The sequence below is a fragment of the Acyrthosiphon pisum genome, chromosome X (genome assembly GCF_005508785.2).
Source record: "Acyrthosiphon pisum isolate AL4f chromosome X, pea_aphid_22Mar2018_4r6ur, whole genome shotgun sequence".
Classification (NCBI taxonomy): domain Eukaryota; kingdom Metazoa; phylum Arthropoda; class Insecta; order Hemiptera; family Aphididae; genus Acyrthosiphon; species Acyrthosiphon pisum.
The window spans coordinates 57,029,736-57,053,978 of NC_042493.1; the positions used below are offsets into that span (position 1 = coordinate 57,029,736).

Below are 24,243 nucleotides of genomic sequence, written 5' to 3' on the forward strand. Positions count from 1 at the left end.
ATATATAACCAACAAAACAGAAAAAAAATAGAACTTTAAAAATTAGGTTCTGGTTTTGGTTTGGTTTTTTGAACATGAAAAATTAATATGAACATGGTTCATAATTAACACAAGGTTTCCGGTTTTATTACCGGTTATTTTTGGTCCGCGGGTTACAGTCCCTGCTCTATGTTCTATACAATATAATAGACAAATCTATTATAGAAGGATCCATAATATGGCCATACTATTTCATATTGTATACCTACCTACTTATATTAGAAGAAATTATGTTGTTCATAGGCACATAGTACATTTTCAAATAAGGATTCGGTAACGATTACTTTTCGATAAAGTAGTCAGAAATTTGATCTAACGTCAGAAGATGTTTGTATTATATTAGCTATACAATAGTTGTAATCTCTTGCAGTGTATCATATTTCAGTTTCTAATTTCGTTGTTAATGTCCCCCTGGAGTGTACTAATCAATATCTATAGTGACTATGAAGAGTATAGAAAGTTAATAGAAAGTCGAGATTTGCCAACTTCGGTGGTAACATATTTTATATTAGAACCTATACCTTAAATATCTATAACTACAGCTGATGACAAAGATCAGATTTCTTGGAATAGATTCATTTTTTCGGCATAATATTATATTATTTGAATGTTGGAAAATGGAGTAAGAAAGAACCACTGGGTTAAGTTTGTATCCGTACTTCCGAAAAAATTGTCTGATTGTCATCGATCGCAATATATAGGTTTATATAAAGATTATGAGATAAAACGAATTAGAATTTATGTGTTCAAATATTTAAATCTCAGATGCCAGTATTATTAGTAATTATTTACTAATCAATAACAATATATTATTAATTAATATAAAAATTAAAAAAATTAATATATTGTCTTAATAAGTATTATTTTTATGAATAAAATTATGAAATAACATATATCTGAAATGTAATTGTGACAATGATCTCATGTTTTCTAACTTAAATGAATTTACCGTGGGTGTTATATTAAAGCTGACAGTAAGCTTGGATTTCTTAAACTCTACATATATTGATATGTATCAAAATTAAAATTTAAGCTTTCGGGCCTTGTTTTTATGGACTTACCTATATTACATTTTATTATTAACCAATATTAAGTTACAAAGTTAATATTAATTAAAATTAATATTTTAATAGATGTTATTTATCTAGTCATTTTTAACTAAACCTCTCCAGCTTAATATATATTGATAAATTCGATAACCTCAATATGTAATTTATTTCGATAAATTGATGGGTATAATTATATAAATAGCTATATAATCATTGGCTATTCATTGTATAAATATAATTTTAAAATAATAATATATTGTAATAAATTATGTAAAATATAAAATACATAATATCATACACTAAGACGTGAAAAAAAATAGAAGAAGTAATATATTTTTGTAGTACTATTTTTAGTATAATATGTAAATATGTAACGAATTTTAAATAATATGTTGGAGTCCTCTAATAATGCCCCTGACCTACTAACCTAATTATACCAGGTCGAAAATGTAAACTACGTACTTCACAATTCATAAGAACAAAACCCAAATATAAAGTTATATCTTATCTTATTTTATAACCATTTAAAATTGATTAAAAAAAAAAAATTTATCATTGAAATGATAGCTTACGGTGAATTACATTTTGTTACTACGAATTGGCCAACAAAATATTATCACAACTGCAATGAGTGACACCGACACGCGACCAATAACAACTTTGACGAGATTCTTGCTGTAAGAAGCCATTCGGTATTTGTAGAGATTTTGTATTATAAATATAATATAATAATATATTAATATGTAATGGATATATCCTATAGAATTGAAAAAAGTACCTGTACAATAATTATATGTCTGCAATACAAATTTATCACGAGAAGTTTGGTCATCTGATAATGGGTCATGAATTCGTGAACGCGGTTAAAGAGAAACAAAATTAAATATACGTGGCCAGTACAACCGTCTGTAAATACCTATTACAGATTATAAAAATTACAATCTATAAAAATATTGGTTTTTCCATCTTCAATGATTAACAACATATCTCCTTTTTTTATTTTGTCAAAAACAAAACAGGGCCTTGCACCCAAATTAACCAAAACCCGTAACACCCTTAAAAATTTAAACACCCAAAACCCATATAACCCAAATTGTTCTATTTAAAACCACCTGAATTAACTAAAACCTGAATAAAACATTCTGGTTAATCCGAAACATTTTTGTGTGATATATGAATATATGATACATCATTTTGTATATATTTTATGTGGTTATTTCGATTTTGTAGTTAACTATTTGTTTAATTATAGCAATATTATAATTTTCCTAAACAATTAAAAATTAAATTTAAGGAAAATACATAATAAAATATAACTATAAAAAATTTTGTTTTTCTGAACTACTAAACACCCGTATTAAACAATATTAAGCTGAATAATAACGGCTATTAACCAAAACATTTGTTTAAATATATGCAGCACCCAAAACCCAATACCTGAATAAATCATTCGGGTGCAAAGCCCTGGAAAAAAATAGATACTTACTCAATACTCATTCCAATTTCGATCATCGCATTTTTCGTTATAATTTAGATTCATTAATAGTTAAGGAACCACTTAACTAACTTTTAAACTTCACACGTTTATAAATACCATAACATTAAAAAGATATAAAATCAAAATAACTATATTATAATATAATTATATATTCATTATTATATATAACTAATATATAATAACAAAGGTAGATTATCAATTATAAATCAAAATATCATAGTCCATGATATACTTTATATATTCTTAAGTTGTACTACTTGCTGCTCAAATTAAATAAATTGGTTGACGGTTGTACGTATAGGTACTAACTAGGTATTTTGATAAAATAATTTCTACGTAATTTAAATGTCATGATTAATATTTAGTAATAAATGGTAACTTATTAGTGATCGTCTTATTTCAACATGCTCTAGCTATGATGACCATCAACCACAATATAATAATATCTGTCTATATTATAGTCAAATTAATTCAAGTCTATAATAAAATACATTAATAAAAATAACAATAATATAATAAAATATTGTTCACATATTTAACTAATTACTTTGTGGAAGAAATTACATTCCATCACAATTTATTTAATATTACAAATATTAGTTACTACTTACTATACTGACCATTATGACGTAGGTGACTACTAAACTATAGTGCATATACGTGAGTATATTATAAACGTAAATGCATATTTTCTCTTATTTTAACTATTTATTGGTTTTTTTTTTTTTAATCTAGTGATCACAATCATACTGCAGATATTTTTTTTAGGTGAACCTTGCCAATTATGTCAACAGTAATTTTCCTTTTATTTTCGAAGACAAATTATTTGTTGGTTATTATTGTAGATTGTGCTATTAAGTATTACTTATAATTGTCAATGAACAAAAACGCGGATATAAAAATAGATAAGAATATTAGGTATAACGTACACCTACTACTACTACTAGCTACTACTACTACTACTACTACTACTACTAATAATAATAATAATAATATATTTTTTATTTGACTTTAAAAAAGTATACAGCTTAAAGTTTTAAATAACAATTTATAGTTCAAAAAGTTTTTTTACACATAATTATTATGAGCCCTATCCTATACTGAGGTGGAATAATGGAAGAGTACCTACTATACCTATTCTAAAAAATTCAAATTAAGATACTCAAATATAAATTGTACAAAGAAGAGAAAAACAAAACAAGGTTTTAGGTATATAGATATAAGCGGATTTGTGTACTTATTTAATGGGTGGTGGTTAATTTTGACCAAATAATTAATATTCCATTTGAGTGGCCATCATTTTAGCTACCGTTTGGGCAAATAAAATTATATTTACCTGCGTAAGGTAAAAACCTATTGACTTTGATGCGAACGTTTTTAAAAATATAGTGTTCATGATTAATTATTTCTATTAAAAATATAGTGTTCATGATTAATTATTTCTATTAAATATATTTGTATTACATTTCACGAACAAAAATTGTATTTCACTTAGGTACTTACTTAAGACTGATAAAAAAAAAATGTAAAATAATGAATGTCTATAAATGGCTCAAAAAGAGCTAAAATATTCAAATAATATTTTCATGTCTTAAAAATGCATTCAGAAACATAGTATGTTGACAACTATTTTTAATCTATATGATTATTCATTTTTTAATTACAACAAAAGTAAAAGTTTTCGATTTTTTCTTCCATTACTTGGAAATGTACAAGAAAATATACACTTTTGACGTCGTAGTTAATGGTTGGAGCATTTTTTCTACTGTAAAAAGTGTCTGCACTCTACAGACATCATTGTCAAACCAATACATTCACCGCTCCAATAAACTCAAATCTTATAAACAGGTAGAAAAAAAGAAACAATTGCTATACCTAATTAATACATATTTTATAGTAACGCATTAATTTTCATAAATAACAAATTTACTTATTTAATTTCGTTTTACTAAGTATTCCATGCCTATACTTTTAAACATACCCAACTTAATCTCCCCAGTTGAATGAACCGAATGAATAGCTACTTGGTATATACTTTTTAAATTAATAATTAACTGGTGGCAATTTGACTTTAGCCGCACCACTATTTATAATTCTAATATCATGAACTATAATTTTACACTGAAAATATTTTATTATTATTATTATTATTGAGTAGGTACCTACGTAATGATTAATTTTTATTGAGTTAAATTATAAAATATTTCATAATAGACTAGATTTTCTGACTTGCCGAGCCAAACTTTTGAGTAGATACATCGCAGCGTCACAACTAGGGTTTGGATACGTCCCGATTTGGCGGGACATTTCCGATTTTTAATATACTTGCCCCGCGTCTCGCTTCAATTTTTAGCGGGACCCGTATGTCACGATTTTCTTGCGGTTTTTTAATTTTTGTCCTGTTTCCCGTCTTACAAGCCAGCGGGACAAGAAAGTCCCGATTTTTTTACTACTACTTGGAGCATAATATTTGTAGCATCTAACATTAAAACAATATTTATTTGTTTTTAGATTTTATAACTACTTTTTAAAGATTATAGATTATAGGAAATACCTGCGTTCGGCTATTGAAAAAAATAAGATGATCTGAAAAATATCAGTAGTATTAATTTTAGAATAATCATATTTTTTGTTAATTTCTTTACTTTATTAAAGATATCTATTTATAATTTATTTATATTTTTTAATGCCCCGATTCCCGCTTTTTAATAAAGCGGGACGTCAATATCCCATTTTTTTTGCAATATTACATTTCAAAAAATGTTGTGTACTTGTGTCTCACGAGTTCAAAAAAAAAACCCCAACCCTAGTCACAACATATTATATTGATAATAATTATTATTACCTATGTACCTACCTATATAGTGTTCAAATCGTATAAGTTTCCTATAACAATCATGTCACGTTATGTAATTCTTGGAAGTAGGTACCTACGCGGTCGTGCGGTGTATACTGATAATATAATATAATATTTATATATTATTCGCCTTATAGTTTTCTTTCACCAAGCTTGACAAAATTATAGATCTAAAATTATCTTACGTCGAAGACCTTCTATTCATGCGTGTGCGTTATACAGGGTGATTCACCAAGCGTGACTCACCCTTGGAATTTTTAAATAGATAGGTATACTTAAAACCGTATTTTCAAATTCTTGAGATTTTTGTGTACTATTTAACGAGATACAAACTTGCGTTTTTTTTTAAATCAGTACCTACCTCTCATTTCTACTGTAAATTATTAAATGGATCTTTTTTCTAAAAAGGTGACATATTAAAATCAAAATTCAAACGAGTACCTAGTTTTTGAGATACCTATTTATTTAACTTTGTGTACTAAGAATAATAGGTACATAATAGTGAGTATGGAAGATATCGGGGCTGTGGGGATTTATACATTTTAGTAATCAATCTATTCACATTATACTTTGTAAAAATGGTCCAAGTATAAATTATAATAAATACAAGATCCAAATTAAAGTGCATTAACATTTTCAAAACAATTATCCACTATCAGTTTACAGTAAACAGTTTTCAAAAAACAGAATTTTGTATCACCGCGGGATATTCACCTTAAGAAGTACAAACAGTTTCAAGAATTTTCAAATAATATGGTCTCTAAATATATTTCAAAAATTCAAAAAAAAAAAATTAAGAAAAAAAATTTATGTTCAGCATATTTGGCGAATCACCCTGTATAGAAGTAGAGAACTCGTCACGTGCAAGATACTGTATAAAGGCATCGTCCTGGGTGGTAACATTTTTATAATATGCAATTTGTATTACCTATAGTCTATAAATTATATTTCAGCTATGATGTGAATTGATAACTGCGGTTGCCCACCTACATAATATACTAGAAGTAGCTTGTTATTACTATTATTACTTTATTAGTATTAGCACACAGTTACAAGTGGTTACTATATATAAACAATATGCAAACGTGTTGGACGAGAGGAGTATCTATACAATAGTGAGTACTGAGTGCCTAAATAGGTACTTAACCAAACATATAAATGCCGACGAGTTATAATAGTTTAATATATTATTTGCTGTAGCTGAAGTATACGATTATTATACGATTTTGTATTAAATCCAATGCACCTACACGGCTACACGTACTAGCTACTTGAGTATGTTACGTCCGCAATAATGTAATATAGGAACTATACTATTATAGTATTACATGCGGCTATTTATATACGTCCGCAACGCCATACATACCACATATACGTAGGTATTAATTTATATTAATATTTACCAATCAGTTTTAATATAGACCGTCTAACGGGTTACTAAGGACCAGGGACGGAAACAAGGTTTTGGTTAAAAACCGTAACCAGAGCGGGAGCAATAAAACAAGAGAGCGGTTACCGAGGCCGAGATTGAAACCGATGATTATTTGACGGTAACCAAGAAACCATATTTTTTTTGCTTATAGTGGTTAATTGGTTTTTGGTTATACCAAACGATTAATGATTCTTACGTAATTTAGGAATATCCGAACATAGTAGGTATAACGAGCGTCGATATTCTATGAATATAACGGTTAGACTTACAATTCTCTATATAATAAATAATAATTGAATTCTACTAATTATAATATTATTAAAATAAATAAATAAATAAATAACTAATAATATGCAGGTAGGTACTAGGTAAATTATGATTTAAAATTTCTCAGGATATTAATTAATGATTAATTTTATTGTGATTAGGGATAAGTAATTTACTAGCTTGATTAAATATTTCAATACTTATTAGTTATTAGTTATTACTATATTTTAGTGTCAGGCGGCGACCAGTCGTCGTAACTCATATAAATTAGGAAAAATCATAGATTTAGGTATTATATAAATTAAATATAGCTCGTATACACTATACCTACCTAGGTATATTTAATTAATTATTGTTTCATGATTCTGAAATGTGGTATTAAAGTTACTGTATGGCATAATATATAATATTACGTGGTGTTAAACTTGGGAAAATCGTATAACAGTTTTATAAAATCAAATTTTTGACCATTAAGTGTTATTATTAATAAAAAAAATCAAGTTTTTAATGGAGCTATATTAGACGTATAAAACATACTTACTTGGTATCTTCCTAATATATCACTATAATAAGCACAATATAAAATTATTTAATTTTATTTAAACATGTTTTTGTATACATTTTTGAATGCACCTACTTAGATGGTTAGGTTAGATACCGATAAGTGTGCTATCACGCAAAACATGAAAAATAAAATCTATTTTTGCTTCTAAGTTTACCAGTTCGATGGTAGTACATTTTTTAGTTTCAAATGAAAAAGCCAAACATGCAGAATAATAAATAAATATAAATAACAAAAAGATTTAAAACTTGTAGGTACAAATTATAATTTACACAACATTTTTAGTGTTTCCTGTCTAGAAACTTAATTCAAAAAGGGATATTTTTCTTCACGTGGTGCATGGTAGGCCTCATTATTTACGGACCACGCAGGTAGGTACAGCAGGTGCATATATGCATTATATAATATATTCATAGTTTTTCGAGTGAATATTTCAGCATTCGAAAGACTACCTACACTAAGTTTGCTACATATTATATTATTATTTACTATTACAGTATGCAAGGTTTGTATCACTTTTCAAACAATTGAAATATTCATAAAAAAGACTCGTAAACCAAACTTATTATATACTTACCTGACTACCTGGCTACATTATAGTATTAAGTAAATTACATTATCATATAAAACATAACAAGTATTAAGTAATAACTAATAATATATCATGGTATGTACCTACTTACATAGTAGATAAAGATATAAAGTTACCTTGAATTAAATTTTACTATTATCGTTTAATGTGATGACGTGATACTGCAATATTGAATAATGTGAATTATAATAGAAGCAACTAGAAAACCTGATTCCAAATCGCTTTCGTGAAAATTGGCTATTCCAACGATTGATCAGATCTAAGTACCTACCACCAGTGCCGGATTTAAGGTTGTGGGGGCCCCAGGGCCCACACAAGATTGAAATATAAGAATTTTTAGTTGATCTACATGCTTCAAAACTTTAAAATTATATTAATGAGAGTTATTCTCTAAAATAAACTGTGCTTATGTATTTCATAGAATTTTTGGTAACAGAATTAAATATTTACGTGGAATCTTGTTTTAAATTTTCAATCCTTAGATATAAAAGTTGAACATTTTATAAATTTTTAACTACAAAATAATTATTCAATTTTAAATTTGATAAATTTTGACAAAATTTCAACTTCAAATGCTTATAAAAAATAATTGTGCCTATGTATTTTTAATATTTTTCAACTGCTATTGTAACAATGTATCAGGAGCCTTGTATTAATTTTTTACACTTTTTAGCCCAATAGATAAAACTTAATTGATATTTATAAAAAAAAAAACTAAAAAAATTGAAAACTTACAATGTCCGTAAACAGCTCAAAAAGAGTCAAATTATTTTCAACATTTTATTATATATAGTAAATGCTAATATAAACATTCAGTGAAATTTTCAAGTATCTACAGTCATTCGTTTTTTAATTACAATAAAATAAGAAAATCGTCACATGAGAAATCGAGCGAATATCAAATGTTGTAAAAATATGAATTTCAAACGCTCATAAAAATTTAATTTGACTTTCTTGTAGACAAAATGTTATGTATCTACAGTCATTCGTTTTAAAGTTACACCAAAAACCAAAATCAATTTTCTCGAGAACAGATTTTGCGTAAAAATTCCCGTTTTTCCTTAATTTTTCTTTTGTTTTTCACGGCGCTTTTGAAAACTATTAGAAAAATTTCACTTTTGACCCCCCAAAGTACCAACTAGATTCACTTTCCTATCAGAAAAGGTACTGTTGAAGAAAATCCAAGCATTTTTACTGTCCTATAAGGTGATGACAGACACAAAAATAAAAAAAAAAAATAAAAAAACACACATCATTGTAAAATCAATACATTCATCATTCCACTCAGAATCTAAAATAAAATACTAAAGAAATATAATGTACAAGTTATTTATAATAAACACACTTTTCTTGACTTCTTAATAGAAAATTGTTTGATGGCAACTTCAAAGTCCAAGGACCTAAGTACATCACTTTCGATACTTTAAATGGTTAAGTTGTTGTTTAGACGATTTTATGTCATTGTAGTTCTCAATCTATATTTATAAGTTTCATTTTTGAAAACGAGCGTTCTCCACTACTGTTTGCCACCATTAACACCAAGTACATACGCAGAGCAATGTCTACATTAATTGGAAAGGTAACTTTTAAATTGTCTTCGCATAGGTAGTATCCTGAACAAAAATAATTCCCACGATTCTTCTTTTCTACAATCTTTTTGACGTAAATTAACCAAACTATTAAACTGCAGTAATTCGTCCCCTAAAGTTGATTCCAAATCTTCAGAATATATATTGACCAGATTTGTGGCAGACAATAATAATTTCAAACTTAATTAATTTTCAAACTTAAAAAAAAAATAGGAAAAAAAAAAAAGGTAATCATTTTGTGGGGGCCCCGGGGCCTGGGCCCCGTGCCCCCCCCCCCTATATCCGGCCCAGCCTACCACTATGCAGTTCTAGCGACAAATTTAAGCAAAGAAAAAAGTTGAAAAATTAGGTATATAGTAAAATATCGCGTACCTACTACAAAATATATTACGTATTCAAAAATCTGCCACCTGAAATACTTCCGTGACATAATATTATGTAGGTACCCACTATTTGTTTCACTCTACGTTTGAGATAATAAATTAGAATCAAATACCAATGATCATTAGAATATTGTTTTATTATTGTTCATAATTTTATGAATTTTATTACATTCAATATATTATTTAAACAAGTTGGTGTCTTTTGTACCAGCCGTTTCCTATGAACTATTTAGTATGTACAATAATATCTGTAATATACATTGTACATTTCAATATTCCTTATAATATTATGTAGTTTGAAAAACGTATTGTATGATAATGTCGTTATGGGGATTCCACCCGGTGATTTTTAATCTTTGTCTAACACACGCGCAACATAGTATTTTAGACGTGTTTTTTGCCAAAAATACCATTTGATCGAATGAAGCGATAAGAATTCTGAAAACAGATTTGAATTTATCGTCAAGTATACTTGAAATTGACTTTCCCGAATTTTTGTTATTTTCCCCCAAGTTCTAGAAAAAGTCATATTAAAAAAGAGTATTTAAACATTTTTATATTTCAATTTTTGGAGAAGCTAAAATCAAAATTGTGGGAAAGTGATTGCAAGAAGATTTGATGATAAATTCAAATTTGTTTTTATAATTCTAATCGCTTCATTAGATAAATTAGTATGTTTGGCAAAGAATCCGTCTAAAATCCTATGTCGCGCGTGTGTTAGACAAAAACAGAAAATCACGGTATGAAATCACCTTAACTCGTAATGTCAATAGCTATTATTATTACGTATTTAAAATAATATTTTTGAAGCATATAACATAGGCACAAACTTATATTTTGTAATTTAAGTTTAAAAGGTTTTTGCTGTTTTCGGTATATTTCGTCACAATACTATCGGTTGTAAATATGAATTACGAGAGCTTTATAAATAGTAATCAGTAATCACATTATATATTTATGTTGGTATTAACTTATAATAATTGTTTATTTCTAATTCAACGATTTGTTGATTTCTGAAGGTTTTCTTCCGTTTTCAAACCCGATGATTCAAACGATTTCCCGGAAAATAGCATCTTATCTACCTATACATTATTTTTGTGTGTTTTTGCAAGTGTATGTTTCTAAATAGGTACAAAGGTATTAAAATATGATATGATAAATTATAATTTTAATATTACTAAATAGGTACATATTTATTCTTGTGTTAAATGTTATTTGGAGGTTGAACTGTTTACATATAAATACACTTATACACCCCCCCCCCCTTTGCAGGCACGGACCCAGAGCAAAGATTTGGGCGGGGCAACAAGTTGTTTATAACACAAATACAATATTACAATATACACTTTATTCTAAATTACATTTTTTTCCCAATATTAGTATAATATTGATGAAATGAATCAATTAATAATTATATTATATTAAATGACAAAATCTAAAACATCTTTTCATATTGTCGCTTTTTCTAAAACGGTCAATTATTATTTATTAAGTCAATGTTCATGTAAATTCCTCTATGAAAATTGGAAAACTAATATGTCTGGGGGGCTGGGCCCCAAGGCCCCCCTGGATCCGTCCCTACCTCTTTGACTACGCCCATGTACAGACAAGTAATAATTATTTATACCTATGTTTATTTCATACATAGGTACGAAAAATATCCACAATAAATTAAGATAATAACCATAAACAGGATGTTGATGACTTTTGCACTTACTTCCTTCAATCCTATACAATGCTAAAAACTTTATTCACACCTTCCTTATTCAGAATATATAAATACGATTTGTAATTTTTAGTTGTAATTATTTTTTTTTATTTTTACTTACTTAATTAATTAATATAATATGAATTTATTTTTTTGTAATTTTTGTAAATTATTGGTAATTTGTCTAATAAAATTTAGATTTCAAAGAAAACTTTTACATCAAACTGTAGCTATACCTACCATTTTTTAATTTTGTAAATTATAATTAATGAATCTATACACACTGCACTTACAATAATAATTATTCAATATACGTATTGTAAGTTAGTGTAATATCTTTGAAAGTGTTCAGGTCATAAACATTCTATCTTTAATCATATAAGTTGTTTCATAAAAATGGATAAAACGATGAATAGTAGGCAAGTCATAATAAATAATTCAAAGTAAGGTATCTATCCCATTGGAGGATATTTGGGCGTTTGTGGGGCTAAGCCCTCTAAATACGTAGGCACAAACAGATAAATTATCCTTCCTCAAACATACTAAGTAGTAACTTGCAATTAAAATATTGTTGAATAAAAATAAGTATCTTTAGATACAAATGTACAATTTTACAAAAAAAATCAGTGATTAACAAAGTTTTCATCCATCTATTTTTCTTATCTCTTTTTTAGGTAATATTTGCTAATAAATACTTATACAAATATACAATAATCATTTCACACCTGTCACGCTGGTATATGATATAGGAAGAGGACATGCGTTACCTATCTAAAATAAATCACTCTTTGGTTTTTCATGGTGTTTAAGGTGAGATGATTTTTACTAACACTGAGAGAGGCTTTGATATGCAGTAAATCATTTTTAATATAAGCCAACTCGAAAAGTATTGAAAATATCCGCCTATAAGTACCTATGGTAGAAACAACAATAGAATATTAAATAATAACAATAATTAGTAAAAAGTTAGTTTCGGCGGACTTGTACAGAGACAAAATTATCATAGGTGTTAGATGTACTTTAGAAGTCACAGAGTAATATCACAGATTATATAAAATAATAATAATATAATATAATATAATTGTTTATATAATCTGTGGTAATATACTAATATTAGATATAGTATGTACCAACTAGGTACCTACCTATATAAATACCTTATAGGTATAGCAATATTAAATATAGTGGCCACTGTACAATAAATTATAAAATATGTTATAATAAGTAAAAACAGTCATTTTTAATAATTATAATTTATAATATTATTCTATCTTGAATTCCTGAACCAATTGGACAAGGAAACCGATACTCGGATACAAAATTTTGACCACCGTTCGAGTCGCGCACTTTCATAAAATTATTTTTCCTGATAACAGACGTTTTTACACACGGTCTTAGATTATTTACATAATACGTCGTAACATTATTACTGTTATCGGCTTATCGCCGTTATTATCATTTTATATTTATCATGCGAACGTGAGTCCGCCACTACAACAACTGCAGACTCACTCAATAATATTATTATATATTATCAGTCTATTATTAATTAAATAATCGTAATAGTAATAGTAATAATAATAATTGTTCTGTTGTTACTACTTACTATTATTACATGTTATTGTCGGTAGTCACCACTCACCAGTCTGTACGCACGTACAGAAGAGATGTGTCTGTCTCGACGTTATTATTACTTTTACTCTGTGTTATTACGTATCGACGACGGTCTGTGGATTAAACGATTCTTCAGCGGCTCTACACCAGCTATACGACGCGATTAAGATAATGTTGTTCGACGACTGAAATGACTTAGAAAATTGACTGAATTGTCGATAAATCCAGTTTGTCTGAAAGAGAGTCTTCGTTTCGTTAACATTTGTCACAGGACAAGTTGTGACAAAGTACCGTGGACTACCGTTTTGTAGGTAGGTAGGTGTAAAAACCGTCCAATATCATAATGATTTTGACGTCTATATTTTGATCATAGCACCTAATTTTAATCCCACCTCGTCGTAGTGGTGCTTTTTTCCTTTATAATACCTACTTTATATTGACTGTGGATTGTAATTATTATTAATGATTATTACTTATATCATATAATAATATGTCCAATTTTCCAATACAATTTAGTTCTAAATTTAATATTGGTATCTCGATGATGCGTTCATTTTTCAAAGAAATTTTCTTATAGCAAAATGCAGGCTTTTGAGTAGCAGTAATTGTATTACCTATATTAATATTATAATATTATGCGACTGTAAGATAATGTTCACTCAACTTTTGAACAATTCTTTTGTGTTGATATATTACTTTCTTGTTATGATCAAATTTATTAATTTTAAATGTTACTTTAATTATGCCTACTTAAACATATGTTTTAGAATTCCATTCAAAATGATTTCAAAGGAAATAATATTTGTATACACAACTTGTGCAATAGTTGTTCTATTCACTGCCGTGTATTTATATTATAGAAATATATACAGCTACTGGAAAAAATTGGGAGTGTATCACTTGGAACCAACTTTTTTTTTTTGGTAACGCAAAGGAACGTGTTCTTTTCAAAAAATCTTTCCATGAGTTTCATAGAGACATGTATTTCAAGTTCAAAGGACATAGATATGCTGGTTTGTATTCCATTTAACTGTGAATTACTTTATTTTTGTTTAATTACTTATTTATAAAAACATAAAGTATTGTAAATTATGACATACCGTGAATTCCACTTAATGTGATTTATGGAATCAACTGTTTATTGGAATCAAAAATTAGTCACTAACCAAATATTATATTTCTAATGTTAAATTGACCTCTTATTAGAATCACTCTGTACCAAATAATTTCAACACTTTAATTAACAATTTTTATTCATTTAATGTTTTTAAAACTAATTGAGTTGAATGATCAACATCTGGTATACAATTAAATTGTATTTTTGAAGCATTACATTACACCAGTGTATTGTTCTATGTTGTATGGTTCACTTGTTCAGGATAGTTGTTGTATAGTTTGCGTTGTTCAAATTTTTTTCTAACATATCAGACAATCAAAATGATTTATTAATAATAGAAAAAAATATTTACTTATTTATTTGGAAATATTAGAAAAATGTATTGTTTTATTAATATAGTTTTTATTTTATTTCAACTATACATATTAATAAAGTTTTGTGACAAAAAAAAAAAATTATTTACTGAATGCTATGATTAATAGGATCAAAATTACCTGCACTAAAGTGATCACATTAAGCGGAACTCACTGTATTATATTAACTTACCATTGTACACGAGTACATGACAATATGACATAGGTATGTAAAATGTCAAACTCCTATAAAAAAATAATTTTTTTCTTTGATTTTAGGATATTATCTTGGTCGCCGAGCATCTTTGGTTATCCTTGACCCAGAAATAATCAAATGTATCATGATTAAAGATTTTAATCATTTTACGGACCGTCAAACAATGAGATTTCGAACATCTGAATATATTACTGAAATGTTGATTAATCTTAAAGGTTCTAAATGGAAACGAATGAGAGGTCAATTAACGCCAGCATTTACTTCAGGCAAACTTAGAACTATGGAGCATCTTGTAGATGTTTGTTGTAATAATATGAGTGACTTTCTAAATGAAAATATTAAAAGCGGTAATTATAAAAATAAAATTTGTCATAATTTGTTCTTATAAAATACAAAGGTTTGATTGATTACTTCTATTTTTGTGTTTTAAATGATTATAGCAATTTAACACGTTCACCGCCACGTGTCACATATGTGAGACATGGGGTGTCTTTAAAAAAACCCATGTCATACATAATATGTGACACTCGGAATATGATTTTCAATTATTTATCGTGGGCTTGGGTTTCTTCAAACAATTAATATCACAGCATAATGGTTTTATTAAGCGCTACCTACGCCATCTAACGGTGTACGTGGTTTTTTTAGTGTCATGAGATAGCGAGATAATCGAAATAAATGTTACGTTTGGGTTTGTCCTAAGATTTTCAAAAAGGTCTTGGGCGGTGAACGTGTTAATGTGAAAATAAAAGTGTCTCGTTTTAGGTTATATGAGATTGTTTATTTTATTACATATATTTATTCTTTAAATATAGGTACCTATTAAGAGGACATAACAGGCATTTGTTATCTCCGTTTTACAAGTGCGTAACATGGCAAATTTACACACAGCAGATCACGTTCAACTTTGTTAGTTTAGAAATTAGAACGATTTGACTTATTATGAAACTTGATGATAAGAACAATATCTGTGTTTGTATGGGTGTTTTCTTACAATAATTCAGTTTTTAAGTGAGTTATGAGCATTTTTAATTTATGCTATATTATATACTCAAAACTTGCTAAATAATTGAACTATCATATAGAAACCCACATATAAACACAGATAATGTTCTTACCATCGATAGTTTCATAACAGGTCGATTCACTCTAATTTTTAAACTAACGAAACTAAACGTAATCTGCTGAGCATAAATTTGCTATGTTACGTAGTTGCAATATGGAGATAACAAATACCTGTGTTACGTCCTCTTAAAATAGCGAAATAGAATGATTACAATAGGGATTAAGAAATTATATTTCATGTTCCCAGATGTTTATGTGCTCTAATTAATATTTTATTAAAGTATTTAATTTGATAGCTTATTTAGTTAATGTGTTTAATGTTTATTATGTCTATATTATTAATTTATCCTGGTATTAAAAATAAAGCTTGAGCCGTTATAAATCTTTAGATTTGGTAATAGTAATAATATTGATTAACATCTGTGTTGATTTATTTATTTAGGGGAGTATATTCCAGGTCATTTATTCTGATAAATATTAACCATTTTCCTTTTAATATGCAATACAATTAATTTGATGTAAATTTGGTTTACAGAACAAGGTTATGATTTAGAAATGAAAGATTTTTTTGGCAAATTCACGTTGGATGTTATTGCAACTTGTGCATTTGGCGTGGAATCAAACTCATTGAAGGATGTAAATGGCGGTTTTGCAAGTCGTGTATCTAAATTTGCTAGCTTGAGTATCATGAAACGTCTAACCCTGTATATAGTACTACTCTTCATGCCTGGCATTGCTCGATTTGTTCCATTATCTTTTTTTAACATGGAAGTGATACAATTCTTAGCTAATGTGATCAAAGAAGCAAAGAAATGCAGAAAGTCTACGGGTCAAAAGTATGTACATTGTCATTTATACTTTTTAAATCTAAAACATGAATTTATTATAACTAAAGACCAGATTTAATAGATATTGCAACTCTAAATTGATATTAGGTAAATAAAATCTGATCAAATGTGTACACAAATTGGACTATTTTTTTCCTATTTAATTTTATATTGAAATTGTTTGCAATTTTGTATACTTCACATGATAAAATATACAAATTATTATATCATAGGAAATTTTACAATACCAATATAACTACAATGTAAATTTTCACATTTTAGTTTTTCTTATAGTAGAGAAACGTTCTATAGATATGCTAATATAGTAATATGATATTATTAATACATCAATAATAATAATTGATTGGCCAACGTATTCTAGGTCCCAATAGGAATAAAAATTTAAATATATCTTAGAAAAAAATGAAAGATATAAAACTGTTAAAACTTACTCTGAGATAATGGCAGAAATTCAAAATGTTAATTTAGATAAAACATTAATATTTATTAAATAAATTATTTAAAATATGCACCTATAACATGTGTAGATGTAGAAGTACTTTATCATTATATAAATATATTTTAAGTAACAGATGATACAATTTTCAAAAATAATTTAGATATGTATATAATTATAAATTATTCAGAAAACTAATATATTTTAATATTTAAATACTATATATAATTATAATTCTGTAATTTGTTTATGTCCTAATTTGTTATGTTATTTAAGTAAGTAATTAACAATTATATGTTTTATGATTTTTATTATGTAACTTTAATGTATTTTCCATTGCAATTTGAACATATTTATACCGAAATTTTGATATATCTGCATTGCCATTTTGACATATTTTTAACGTAATTAAAACTGGTTTTTAGTTATAACTAATTATTAATCATTCTTACTTGTAAAAAGTATTGTAATTTAATTACAATTAAAATCAATATAATTTTAAAATTCAGATTTTTTTATATTAATTAATGTACTTCAATATTAACTGTTATTATTAACTCTACTGCTCAAAATGTATAAAGTATTATAAATAAAATGCCTAACAAGTTTTACATCATAGTATGAAACACCAGTGTTTTAACTTATAATTAATTATTTATGTTTATAATTTATAAATGATAGAAAAACAATTAAAAATACATAAAATTATTTTCTCTTATATTTTTTTTTAAGGCGGAACGATTTCTTGCAGTTATTACTGGATAGTGAAACTGATTTAGATAAAAATGACAAAACCAAATCAAAAGAAGGTAAATACATTTTTAAGTTTTTACTAAATACTGTGTTTTATTAAAAAAAAAATAATAAATATCTATTACACCAACACAAAAAATGCTTCATATAATTATCAGAAAACTTATACCAACTACTAAAAATATGCGAATTTTGGTTGATTTCAGATGTTTTGACTGAAGCTCAAGTGGTTGCTCAATCTGTATTGTTTTTAATTGCTGGGTTTGAGACATCAAGTACATTGTTGACTTTCACATGTTATGAGTTGGCAATCAATCAAACCATACAGGATAAACTAAGAGAAGAAATATGTTCAGTCTTAAAACGATTCAATGGCAAATGCACTTATGAAGCCATGCAAGAAATGCCTTTATTAGACATGGTATTGATGGGTATGTATCATGCTAGTCGCTTGGATAAAATTGTAAACAGGAATCAAAATCAATATCATATCTATTTGGTGTATAAAAAAAAATAAATACTAATTTATATCTATTTAGAAACCTTGAGAATGCATCCACCTGTAGCACAATTAGAACGTGTAAGTACCCAAGACTATACGTTGCCTGATTCCAACTTATTACTGAAAAAAGGTATGACCGTTCAAATACCTGTCATTGGGTTACACTATGATCCAGAATATTATCCAGATCCTTATAAATTTGAACCATATCGATTTTCTCCAGAAGAGAAAGCTAAACGTTCGCATTATGTTTTTTTACCATTTGGAACTGGGCCAAGAAATTGTATTGGTATGTGTTTTATATAAGTGTGTCCATCAATACACCTATTAAAGTTGTAATAGCATTATGTTTTAAGTTCTTCTATATGTTTTATTAGGTCTACGATTTGCCTTGATGAGTACAAAGAGAGGAATGGTGCATCTCTTAAAAGATTTTTCAATTGATCTGAGTAAGGAAATGACTGTGCCTTATGAATACAGCAAGCATTCAATGTTGCTTAAGGCAAAGGATGGTATAAGGCTATCATTCAATAAATTGAGTGCATAAAAAAAAACGGTTTGGCCAACTACTTAACATTTAACAAATTATTGGGCTGTGTTAAATTTATTGGAAACTAAAGATAATAGTTTATTTCTCAGTTTTGTCTATTGCTATTGTAGATGTGACGTATTTATCCTTTTTTTAATTAAAATAGATATTATTTTTATATACTTATTACTGGTTTTAAATATTTTTTTGTTTATTTATATAATATGTTAAATTTTGTGTTACTTTAATATTGTTGAAGAGAGAACTGCGGTCCACAGTTAGAACTTCTTGTTTTTTCCTGTTATAAACTATTTTAGAGATTATTAACAATTCATATGAAATTATTAAAACTAATTGTTGATCTTTTTGTTGACTTTTTGTATCAATTCACTGCTAAATTTAGTTAAGTTTATATATTACTAATATCTTTAACATTAGTAATGAAAATTCAACCAATTTTGAATGAAAGAAATATTTTTTTTTAAACTATAACTTCTATTTAAAAAAGGTGGGTAAGTGGATTTTGCTCTGCTATACAGGTTTCAAGTGGGTCACTATATAATGGATAGTATTACATTTTAATTCAATGATATAATATCATTGTATAAGATAAATGATTCTGAGCGGTGATGGTATGTCAGTGTGGATATATTATGGATTTATATTATATTTATATTGTTATTACTTATTATTAATACGGTAGCCGGTAAGTTGAATTAATATTATAAAATTAAAACAAAATAAAATCGTTATTATTGGTTATTTAATATTTAATTTCCTCCAAATTTAAATATAAAATAAATAGGTATAAAAATACCGTTATTTACATTTTTGAGATTTTTTTCATTTTTGGTTACAGAATAACCTACTTATGTGGACTCTTGTTGTAAGCTTTCAATCCTTAGCTATAAAAGTTGAACATTTTATACATTTTTAACTACAAAATCATTTTTAAATTTTAAATTTGATAAATGTTGTCAAAAATATAACATTAAATGGTTATAAAAAAAAATTGCGCATAATATGTATTATTAATATTTTTCAACTGATATTTAAGCAATATATGAGGAGCCTTGGATTAAATTTTCACGCTTTATTACCCAAGAAATAAAATTTGATTCATATTTAAAGAAAAAAAACTAAAAAAATTGAAGACTGACTATGTCCGTAAACAAACCAAAAGGAGTCAAAATATTTTCAAAATGTTATGGTTTATAGAAAATGGAAATATAAACATTCAGTAAAATTTTCATGTATCTACAATTATTGATTTTTGAATAACAATAAAATAACAAAACCGCTACATGAGAAATCGAGTGAATATCCAATATTGTAATATGAATTTCAAACGCTCATAAAAATTAATTTGATTTGCTTTCAGACATTTTTTTTTTTTGATAAAGGTAGACAAACTTATGAGGAATCTTGCATTACATTTTCAAACCTTAGATTTAAAAAGAAAAATTTTTATGAATTCTTAACTCAAAATAATTTGCTAATTTTCGTGATTTATCAAGATTTGAACTCTAAATGCTTATAAATAAAAACTGTGACTAAAGATTTTTAATATTTTTCAAATGTCGTTGTAATAATATAGTAGGTGCTTTGTATTAAATTTTTAAGCCTTTTTTACCAAACAAATAAAGTTTTATTGATATTCATAGAAAAAAAAACTAATAAAATTGGAAACAGAAAATATTCCTAAACAGTTCAAAACAAATCAAAATACTTAATCGTATATAGAAAATACAAATATTAACGAACAGTGAAAATGTCATGTAAATACGTTCATTTGTTATAGAGTTACACCAAATACCAAAATCGATTTTGTGGAAAATTGATTTTGCGTAAAATTTCCCGTTTTTCCTTAATTTTTATGTTGTTTTTCCCGGCGCTTTTGAAAACTACTGGGAATTTTGACCTCCCTAATGCACCAATAATATTCACTTTCCCATCGAACAAGATACGGAAGTTGAAAATCGAAGTATTATTTCGACTACTTATCGTGTACACACACACAAAAAATAAAACACATCATTGTAAAATCAATACATTCATCGCTCCGCTCTGAATCTAAAAAGCGTAGGTACCTAATGTCAAATTGCTTTAATTTCAACAATAAAACCGTTCATGTGTATTATGCTGGTTTTATTAGTCATGAATCATGATGAAAGAAGAACTAAAAGTGTCTTTGCGACCTACTATCTATTAAACAACTAGATAGGTAATCAAATGTTTTTTTAACAACTATAATAATTTTAAAATATTTATGATGAACTTTTTAAAATATAAGCATAATAATTAATAATCATTCCCTTCAAAATTGTTGTCAATTTAAATTATATCAAGAAAAAACTAAAACTTTTTCATGGTTTGGAAATATATTGAATCATGGACATTGTCTTGTCTTTTGAATTGCAAGGAATTAAAAAAATAATTTTGTTTTGTGAAAATATGTCATCATAGCACTATAGCAGCCAATAAAATCATCATGTGTAATAAAAATAGCTTTTTTTCAAATTGACCAAGCCGCCAAAGCCATGCTAGTTGTTTGTTTCAAAAAAACATAATAAGAAAATTTTGTTTTTATCCTTTTTATATATTCTATGGATAAATTTGAAATAATGTTTACATCATGAACTAAGAAGATATATTTACATTATATTTATACACTAATATTTTAGTGAACGTTCAAATGTAGAGAAACTGAACATTTAAGGAAAACGACAACAAGTGAGACATTAATTTGAGCTAAAAAAAGTACTTTGTACTCTGAAGGTAAACGTGTAGCTGCTTACATAGTATTACAAATAACTGAGTAATCTCCGTGTAAAGCAATTAAAATTAGAAAAATGTATCAAAATTGTTCTAAAACTGTTATGCCTTAAACCGAAGATAAAGCTCTAGCATTTATAGTTGATACACGCATGACAAAAGACGAATATCATAAAACTAGCCTTGGGGTCAAACAATGTGGTCATGTGGAGCTAATATTTATCCTTCTTATGATCTCATTGGTTTGGTAAAAGAAAGATTTTACTCTGAAGGCATAGAAATTAGTGAATAAAATCTTTTTTTCTGCTTCAACATTTGTTAGATCATACACTGACTAGATTATTTGAAACATTTGTCTTTGGTAATAATGTCAATCTATATTAACACAAATACAGATTTATTCAACTTTCTTTTGATAATATCTGACTTAGTAATAACCAGATTAAGACATCAGAGTAAAGTATCATCAACTGAGTTACCTCCAGAAGCTTGAAATTGAGACTGCAAATATAACGAATCTAACAAAAAAGAAACTGAAAATAGTAGTGACTAGACTTAATTTTAAAGGTTATTAGTTGAATATAATATTGAATAGTTTTTAAGATTTGTTTTGTTTTAACTTAAAACTAATATCCTGTAACCTTTGCCAAGCATGAAAGTATGAAACCCATCAACTGTCCATGATCTCTGTTTATTTCTTCCAAAAAACATACAGTATAAACAATACATTCAACTATTGCTTACACTAAAACTTAACCAATCACGCTTGATTCGCTCACCAGTATGTGAAACTCTATAATACTGATTAGTATTGAACCGATGACCATGTTCTTGGGGGTAATTTTTCCCTGTAAGTTCATGTTTTTCAGGTTGAAAAGGTCCTCTTCTGATAATGGATATTTTTTCTTCCGGTGTTAAGTTTAGTCCAATTTCAATAAAATGCATAGGGTCTAATGATTTAAGTTCAGTATTAACATTGAGATCTTCATAACCATCTATTAATTATAATAAAAATATGGTATATAAAAAATAAAAATAAAACATTGATGAATAAACTTTTATAAGTTTTAATTATTTATATTTACCTGAATTTTTCCCTGCATATTTAATAGTTGTATTATGATTATCAGCTGTTTCAAATTCATTCATTTCAACTAAAAATTATAATAAATAATATTACACGTTTATAACAGTACATAAAACAAAATACAAATTGATTAACAAACTATACAGTTATTTATATTTACCAATGGGTTCGATTGAATTCAATACGGAATTTTCAACAATTGTGTTAGAATTATCAGTTGTTTCAGATTCATTCATTTCAACTAAAAATTATAATGAATATTAATATAACATTTTATAATAGTACATAAAACAAAATACAAATTGATTAACAAACTATACCATTATTTATATTTACCTATGTGTTCGATTAAATTCAATGCTGAATTTTCAATAGTTGTGTGAGGATTATCAGCTGTTTCAGATTCATTCATTTCAACTACAAATTATAATAAATAATATAACATTTTATAATAGTACATAAAACAAAATACAAATTGATCAACAAACTATACCATTATTTATATTTACCTATGTGTTCGATTAAATTCAATGCTGAATTTTCAATAGGTAGTTGTGTGAGGATTATCAGCTGTTTCAGATTCATTCATTTCAACTAAAAATTATAATAAATAATATAACAGTTCATAACAGTACATAAAACAAAATACAAATCGATTAATTAACTATACAATTATTTATATTTACCTATTTGTATAATTATAACTTATAAGCTATGATAGTATGAAATAAAATTATATTACCTACCTATATTTATAAATTATAAATTACTGCACTTACTGTGTTCATTTGTTAAAAAAGAATTATTTATACTAAATATATTTATTTTAATGAATCACAAATGTATAAAAATTATAGAAAAATTACAATATTTATAATAAATTGCAAATATGAAATAAAATTGTATGCAATAACATAAATATATTGTGTATTTAATATTTATTTTATATATGTATAAAATAAAATGGGAAA

General features: G+C 26.7%; 1 protein-coding gene across 1 annotated transcript in view; it reads left to right on the forward strand.

Moving 5' to 3' along the window:
• LOC100162056 (cytochrome P450 6k1) overlaps positions 1–19,778 on the forward strand; it is a 30,433-nt gene extending 10,655 nt beyond the window's left edge. The window contains 8 exon segments of the mRNA XM_016804867.2: positions 14,358–14,502; positions 14,504–14,603; positions 15,340–15,624; positions 16,878–17,178; positions 18,359–18,435; positions 18,586–18,810; positions 18,919–19,170; positions 19,259–19,778. Coding sequence (XP_016660356.1) covers positions 14,371–14,502; positions 14,504–14,603; positions 15,340–15,624; positions 16,878–17,178; positions 18,359–18,435; positions 18,586–18,810; positions 18,919–19,170; positions 19,259–19,428 — 1,542 coding nt within the window. The 5' untranslated portion in view covers positions 14,358–14,370 and the 3' untranslated portion in view covers positions 19,429–19,778.
• The last annotated feature ends 4,465 nt before the right edge of the window (positions 19,779–24,243 follow it).